We start from the raw sequence: 8654 nt of genomic DNA, 5'->3' as shown, positions 1-8654 counted from the left end.
GAGACTTTATGTAGTCTACAACACATCCCCACACAGGACTTATAGCTGAGTCCAGTTGTTTGAGTTGAGTAGTGATAGTTCCAGGTTTGTTTCTATTTCTATCTCATTCGCTTTCTATTGCACGTCATCATCATAACTCATGGACACTGAAGGCAGGGTATGGTATGGTAAGTATGGTATGAAAATTGTTGAAAGAACCTGCTTGAGATGATTAATTGTTGTTATGGATTGTATTTTACAAGAATTACAGTACTTGAAATTTGTTAGCTGCTGAAGGTGTATGAAGCAGTGGCTTTAATACATAATGTTACATGGCCACCTCTTGTTCAATCAAAAATTAAACTGAATATAGGGTACATGGACGAGGCTAGTAAAGCAAGAACCGCTTCAGAAATTGCATGTTACTGTATTGTATTTTAAAGAAATGTACTTATTTTAAAATTTCTCATTTTATTTTTTTGATACCACATTGACTTTAATAAATGCCAAATATTGTAAGGCCAATTCTCGTCTGAGCCATTTGTATGCTAGCAATTTTGAGGTATTTTGTTTTGAAATGTAAAATGTTAAAATCATTAGCTTACAGTAGTGTTATATTGTAAAATTAAATTCTACAGTACTTTAATACATTGTACAGTAATAACCTGTTTATGGAGATTACAGGAGAACACTAAAATAACTGCAGTAAGTACAGTAAGTATGCAGTAAGTATAACTGCAACCAAACAAACAGTATTATACTGTAATGCTTATATTCTATACTGCACATTACTGCAATTCTTTTTTTTACAGTAGTAAGCTATTGATTACAGTAGTTACACTGAAGAATAACATTTTCATGCTGGCAGCTGTAGCTGCCAGGTTTTCACTGATTGCCAATTTGCCTTGGTGTTTTGTACAATAAATACAGAAATAAAAAGAACCAGAAAGTACTGCAACAGTCAAGAAGAGAAGTTGGGGAGTTTGACTGGGGCGGTACACCTGTCAAAAAGGAAACACAGGTGTTGTAAGGTGAGCTCAGGGAGGACAGAAATCTCACTTGGAGCAGAAAGGCAAAAGATTGCTTGATAGTGATTTTCAGTATAAATATAATGAAACAAAAAAAATACAATCAAAATATGAAAGAGATATATAAAAATACTATAACAACAAATATGTACAATATGTAATAACAGGCTAACCTTTTGATATATTTAACTTATGTGTAGGGATACAGTCCCCTCCAAAAGTATTGTTTTTGTTGTTCACTGAAGACATTTTGGTTTCAGATCAAAAGATGAGTCTGAGACAACAGTTCAGAATTTCAGCTTTTATTTCCTGGTATTCACATCTAGATGTGTTAAACAACTCAGGACAAAAGAAAACCCCCAAAACATCAGTAAGTTATATCACCAACGACCTCCACAGTGCAGGAGTGAAGGTATCACAATCCACTGTTGGAAGAAGACTCAGAGAGCAGAAATACAGAGGCCACACTGCAAGATGCAAACCACTCATCAGCAGGAAGAATCAGAAGGCCAGATTTAAATTTGCAAAGAAGTATAGAGATGATGAGAAGTGATGAAAAGGCCAACGTGTGGAGAAAGAAAGGAACTGCTTATGATTCGAAGCACACAAGCTCATCTGTGAAGCATGGTGGAGGTAATGTCATGGCTCGGGTGTGCATGGCTAAAAAAGTGGAAGGTTTTAGACCGGCCAAGTCAATCAGCTGACCTTAACCTAACAGAGCATGCATTTCACCTCCTTAAGAGGAGGGTGAAGGGAGAAACACCCCAAAACAAGAACTGAAAGAAGCTGCGGTAAAAGCCTGGAATAGCTTCACAAATGAAGAATGCAACAGTTTGGTGATGTCGATGGGTCGCAGGCTTGAGGCAGTTATTGCAAGCAAGGATTATGCCACCAAATATTAAATGTCATTTACTTTAAGATTATTTGTTCCATTACATTTGCTCCCCAAAGAATGCTGTGGTCTAATACAAATAATGATATGTCCTGAGTTGTTTGACACATCTAGATCTAGAGCTGAAATTCTGAACTAAAACCAGACTTGATGGAAAATCATGTATCATCCTCTCATTGGTTCAATTCAGGAACCAGGCCTTTAGGCGTGAACCCGCCCTCAGACCATTTTAATAATCTGTTTTTTCTTGCCTCAGGTCCAGGACCCTTCCCCGGGCTGTTGGATATGTGGGGAGCTGGTGGAGGGCTGGTCGAGTATCGTTAGGCCTTGCTGGCTTCCCGTGGTTATGTTTCATTTGCGCTGGAGTATTTTGCACCCGGTGAACAGAGGTCAGCAGATGTAGAGTTGAACCTTTTTGAGGTTTGTGTTATTTTATTACCTCCTGAGTTCTGTGTGAAGGGTATCAGGCGTTTTATTTTTATTTTTCAATGGTTAAAGGTTCAGTGTGTAAGATTTAGTGGCATCTAGTGGTGAGGGTTGTGAATTGTGGTGAGGGTTGTGAATTGCAACCATCTGTCCAGTCTACCACTTTCCCCCTACCCTTACAAAGAACGTAGGACAGCTACGGTGGCTCTCACAGCACAAAAGGTGTCTCTTCTGAGACAGCAGAGAGTGCGCATTCAAGAAATGAGGTTTCTTTAGGTATATTTATTAAGAAATAATATTTACTTAATTTTTCAGTAAAACCATATGTTATTGTGACTTGGCTACTGACAGATAACATGGAAAATGTAAGCCAAGAGTGTGAAACACTGTCACTGCTTCTGCACCACAGTCCATTAGAAACCACACATTAGATAAAGTTTATAGTAACATTGACAAGGGAAACGCATTTAATGGTTGAAAACAATGCTCTAATGTAAAATTTATTTGTTGACCCATGCTGTATATTATTACTACTTCTTCTTCTTCTAACGCACATATTCAACATAGTGATGAGTGTCTGCACTGCCTGAATTCTACCAGAAGTAGAACAAGAAGAACGTAGTGACGTAGTCCTAATAGCCATAATTTTAGCTTGTGATAAAACGGTGGAACGTTTTTACCAAGTCTTAATTTAAAAGAACTGACAGTTTCAGCAGACCCGCAGTTATCTGGGAGTTTGTTCCAGCTATACGGAGCATAATAATTGAATGCTGCTTCTCCTTGTTTAGATTTGACTCTGGGGACAGAAAGCAAACCTGCCCCAGACGACCTGAGAGGTCTGGATGGTTCGTAACGAAGCAGAAGATCAGAAATGTATTTTGGCCCTAAACCATTTAGTGCTTTATAAACTCACAGCAGGATTTTTAAATCAATTCTTTGACATACAGGAAGCCAATGTAAAGACCTCAGAACTGGAGTGATGTGATCCTCCTTTTTGGGCTTAGTGAGGACTCGAGCAGCAGCGTTCTGAATCAGCGGCAGCTGTCTTTGTAATTGTCTTAATGTGGCTCCTCAGATTCAGGTCTGAGTCCATGACTACACCAAGATTTCTGGCTTGATTTGTGGTTCTTAACATTACAGATTGAAGTCGAGTGCTGACTTTCAATCGTTCCAATAAAAAAAAAACAATAACTTCAGTTTTGTCTTTGTTCAATTGAAGAAAATTCTGGCACATCCAGCCGTTGACCTGCTCAATACAGTTACTCAGCACCCGTATGGGATCATAGTCCCCTGGTGAAATGGTTATGTAAATCTGTGTGTCATCTGCATAATTATGGTAACTGGTATCTTGTTGTTTTTCATAATCTGAGCCAGTGGAAGCATGTAAATGTTAAACAAAAGAGGCTCCAGAATGGAGTCTTGGGGAACTCCACATTGGGGTGGCATAGATAAGATGCTTGCCTTTGGTGTAGGAGACCTGGGTTTGATTCCCTCTGTGAGACATCCACCATTGTGTCCCTGAGCAAGATACTTAACCCTAGTTGCTCCAGAGGCGTGAGACCTCTGACATGTATAGCAATTGTAAGTCGCTTTGTATAAAAGCGTCAGCTAAATGAATAAATGTAATCTAATGTATTTTTTGTCAGCTCAGATGTGTGATTACCTATAAACACAAAGTAGTCAGTCTTCAACAGATTATCTGTTTATATTTATATTATCTGATTATAAACGGCTGTGTCCTACCAAGAACAGGGGTTGAAGAGGCGCTCTGCCTGGATGATAATGCAGGTCAGCCAGTCGCATCACAAATCTCAGGGCGCTGGGTTCTGCCTGTTACTCGTCTTCCCATTTCCCCAGGAAATGATTTACTCTTAGGCTTTGCACCAAGAGCTTTCCAGGGAGGACTCCCACTTTCAGATTTATTACCCAGTACACAGGTCTCCTGCTTCTTGGTAGTCTTGTTGGTGCTAATTAGCCATGTGTTAGCATGTTCTTGTCCACTGTTTTGGGTCCACACAGTGGACAAGATAAATATGAAGTTATGTCATACGACCATGCTTGTAACCACTCTCTGTTGAAGGAAAGTGTGTAAGTGTGTGCCCACACAAAGTCATTTCATGTGCGAATTTCTACTGTGCAGCCCCCCCTTAGCGAAAATGTCTTTCCGCGCACCTGCATGGCGACCTCCATGTAAGGGGGACTCGCGATTATGTAGATAGAAATCTCAGTTGTGAGTATTAGCTACATTTATTTATTTTATGTTGTAATCAACAGAACATCTTTGGGTTTTGGGCTATTTGTCAGACAAGACATCTGAAGACGTCTCATTGGGCTTTTGGAAATTATGATGACTCTAATCCAGGGATACTTGCACCCCAGGGGGTATTATAACTTGGAAAAATTATGGAGTAGCTGACCTAAATAACTTGTATTTCCCTGGCAGCCCAGGCCTCACACTAAAGAGTTGCTTACGCACCATTCTGTGGCACACAAAAATAACATTGTCAGTTCAAATGTCCATCCATCGTCAACCGCTTGTCCTGCATACAGGGTCGCAGGGGGCTGGAGCCAATCCCAAAGGCAAACGGCGGGGTACACCCTGGACAGATCGCCAGGGCCACACATAGACAAACAACCACCTCACACTCACACCTAAGGACAATCTAGAATCACCAATCAACCTAGGCCGCATGTCTTTCGACGGAACCCGGAGCACCCGGAGAAAACCCACGCAGACACGGGGAAAACATGCAAACTCCACACAGAAAGGGGTTTGAACCCACAACTGTCGTACTGTGAGGCTCAAATCTATGAAATAATACTGTAACAATATCTACTTCTGGAGCATTAATAATTAAAATAAATCCCGTTTAAAATCAATTTAAATGAACACAATTGGAACATGCCTGGCATGCTTGATGAATTATTGCTCCTCTCATTTGGAAAAGTCATATATCCCAGAATGCATTTGTCACTAATCAGTTTTGTCAAGTTTAGATTTAAAATATGTGTTCAGTTTATCCAAATAATGCCTATTTGGGAATTAAATACATGCTGTATTTTTATTTATATTTGGAAGATATATTTTGGTCTCAGAGATTACAGTTTGTCTGAAGGCAATGTTGAGGGTCATGCTTTTTTGGACTGTCTCTGTGGGCTTGGGCACCACATTTAAATAAAAATATACAGTACATAAATCAACAGAGGCAGTGCTGTCTGTTTTCTTTTTAAATATACAGTACAGGAAATCTTGATTGACTGCATCTCACTGTGAACTACACAATTTTCTGTTCCAAAAAAAGTCTGTTAGGAAACCTTTTACAAGTTGAGATTATTTTGTAACAGTGCAGTTAAATACAGATCACTAAAGCCAGGTTGAGCTGGGGATGTCAGCAAGAACAATTGCAAATGATCGTGCTGCGCCCTCCTGTCCTTCAAATAGCTGGTAAAAGAATGCTCTTTTCTTCATTTCCTGTATTTTACTTCTGCACAGACAGCATTTTGTATTCTCAAAGACCATCCTCAAGTGATCCCAGAGAAAATACTACTTGGTCTTTCCCTCGGCTCGATTGTGACCATGTATTTGGCAGCTGAGAGCACCGTTATCAAGGCAAGTAACAAATGCAGAACATATTGGAGTCACTTTTTCTTTAGCCTTGAATATGTGGCTGTTAACCTGGTCCCACGGAGTGCAGAGAGTTGGCAGGTTTGAGATCTCCCTTTCTTTTAACCAAAGAATTTAAATCCCTTGATGCATGTTTTACTTGGATAAAAAAAACCCCTTAGTTTTCAGGCTTAGTTTGTGCTCTATTCCTGGATGCACTTTCACTCACTGAGCCTCGCCTGAAACAGTTTGGAGCCTCCGTCTTATGGTGTATCACTGTGTTGTGTTCCAGCCTCATTGTTGTGTTTGTGTCAGCAGCAGCCATGGTTATCCGCGTGGAGGGCCCCTCAGAGGAGTCTTTGAACTGATGCTCAAGTAGGTACTCTGTTCTGTAAGTAACATAAAAACAAAACTCAGAGTTTCACAGTTGCAATTATGTGAACATCGTGAACATTGTGATGGCAGGAATTCTCACATAATGCGTGTGGATGAGAACAACTATCAAATATGGCGAGATGTGGGTCTAGGACTTACCAGTGACCTATCAAAGAAAGTGGACGTAAGTACTGGTTTTCTGTTATTAGGGGTATAATACACTTTAGGTTTTATATGTGGAATTCATCAATAAGTATCAGACAAAAAGGTTCAGTTCAGTTACATGTTTTTGCATCTATAAGCAGGAACTCTTCATGCAGTCTGTTCTTGACTAGGTTTATTTCTCATACTGTTTGAGTTGTGCCAACATGTTTTTGTGTTTTACAAACCAGAAAAACTGTCTCTCTTCAGCTCTTTTATAATCAAATATCCAATTGATACTTGTTTCAATTACTGTATGCATCTCTACTTTATTTTGTATCTGTATTTATTTTAGTGTATTTTAGAAGAAAGAAAACAGACTTCGTCTGAGAGGTGACACAAACAAGAAATTTACATTCATGCTTGCAGCTCTGTGAGGCTGTACTTACACACAATGGTGTTTTGAGCTAAATGCTAAAGATAGCATTAGGGGTGTGACGATATGCTTAGCTCACGAGACGATACACGATATTAGGTTCATGAGAACAAGACAAGACTGTTTGTTTCCACTGGGTCCCCAAAATGCTGCCACACAAATGATTTAAATGTGGCAGGGACATCTTCAATGCTAATTTCACCCTCACACTCACTGATATCGTAAGCTTTTCACCTAGACAAGAAATATTGTCAAGTTTTAATAAGATTAAGATCTCGTCACATCCCTAGTCAGCCTGTTAACATGTTCACAGTGATTAGCAGTATAATGTTTACCATCTGCACTAGCATGCTAACAAATGCTAATTAGCACAAAGCAGAAATTACAGCTGAGGCTGATGGAAATGTCAATAGTTTTGCAAACGGGTGTGCTTGTCATGGCGCTTGTGCAATTAAAAATACGATGTGCCTCATATCAGTTTATTCTAACGGACACATATTAAAGTTGTTCCTTGTGGTTAATTCTCTTCGAGGTAGGGAAAATAAACTGTCCAATGTTGTTGGTCAACGGCGAAGACGATCACGTCTGGGCCACAGTGGAGTGTGCTGAGGATGTGAGTACAAACACACAGCTGACAATGAAGGGCTACTGTAGATGTAACGATATGATATATAATAAGAAAATTATTTTCCAATTATTCTGACACATATTGAGATTTTATTGGGAATGTTATTTACACATTACATTAGTTAATGTAACTTACACTGTACATTTATAACTAACCAGCATATTGTTGACCCTTTTCTCTCTGCTCTGCACGTCTGCCATTCACCAGTCTTGTGCCGAGTTGTGCCCGCAGACAATTGACACTTCGCTAAGCCACGCCCCAAAAAAGCAGTTAGTCAATCACAACCCAACATGGGTCTTGCTCAGACTTTTATTGCGGTGCTCCATTGACTCGAATGCAAAAGGAGTCGTTTTCTAGCTTTTTTTTGCTGTATTTTTCCAAGATATGGTCAAACGCTGTTCATGGGGCACTTGTAACAGTTATAGTTGCCACCCAGAGAGGTTGAAAGGAGAAATTCGATTTATTCCCTTTCCAAAAACATCAAAACAAATCCAAAAAAATGTAGGCTGTGGATTGTTCCTAATGTAATGTAACTTAGCTAATGCTACCTAATTTACTACTGAATGTAACGTTATATACCATTGATCACAACATCATGTTAGACAGACTGAGGCACTGGGTGGGGATCTCTGGTACTGCCCTAGAATGGTTTTTATCCTACCTGTCAAATAGGAAGTTTTGCGTGTCTGTAAACAACTATGTCTCTTCGTTCTGTCCAGTTAAATATGGTGTGCCTCAGGGGTCGGTCTTAGGACCCATTTTGTTTTCCTTGTATCTGCTTCCCCTTGGACGTATTATCCATAAACATGGTATTTCTTTTCATATTTATGCTGATGACACACAAATGTACTTGCCCGTCAGATCCACAGACCCTGGAATGCTGAGTTCACTTAACAACTGCCTTTGTGAAGTTAAAAAATGGATGTCAAATAATTTCCTCCAGCTGAACTCAGACAAAACAGAAATCCTGGTCATCGGGTCTCAGCAGATGGCAAATCAAATACTGCCATCTGCTGGTTCCCTAGTAAATGACATTAAGCCTGTGGCCTTTGTTAACTTTTAAGGACACCGAGACCATTTTACACGCCTTCATCTCATCACGCCTGGATTATTGCAACAGCCTTTTCACCTGTTTAACCCAAAAA

General features: G+C 39.7%; 1 protein-coding gene across 2 annotated transcripts in view; it reads left to right on the top strand.

Moving 5' to 3' along the window:
- The window catches only part of LOC123985189 (peroxisomal succinyl-coenzyme A thioesterase-like), a 25710-nt gene that overhangs the window by 11897 nt on the left and 5159 nt on the right, over positions 1-8654 (top strand). Inside the window, exons 6-8 of one of the 2 annotated variants that reach the window (XM_046072629.1) lie at positions 6222-6304; positions 6395-6488; positions 7414-7494. In XM_046072629.1, coding sequence (XP_045928585.1) covers positions 6222-6304; positions 6395-6488; positions 7414-7494 — 258 coding nt within the window. The remainder of the gene's footprint in view (positions 1-6221; positions 6305-6394; positions 6489-7413; positions 7495-8654) is intronic. The other variant, XM_046072630.1, reaches the window with a different exon arrangement.

The sequence above is a fragment of the Micropterus dolomieu genome, linkage group LG16, assembly GCF_021292245.1.
Source record: "Micropterus dolomieu isolate WLL.071019.BEF.003 ecotype Adirondacks linkage group LG16, ASM2129224v1, whole genome shotgun sequence".
Classification (NCBI taxonomy): domain Eukaryota; kingdom Metazoa; phylum Chordata; class Actinopteri; order Centrarchiformes; family Centrarchidae; genus Micropterus; species Micropterus dolomieu.
Note: the sequence above shows the minus strand (reverse complement) of the source record. Positions and strands in the feature narration are given on the sequence as shown.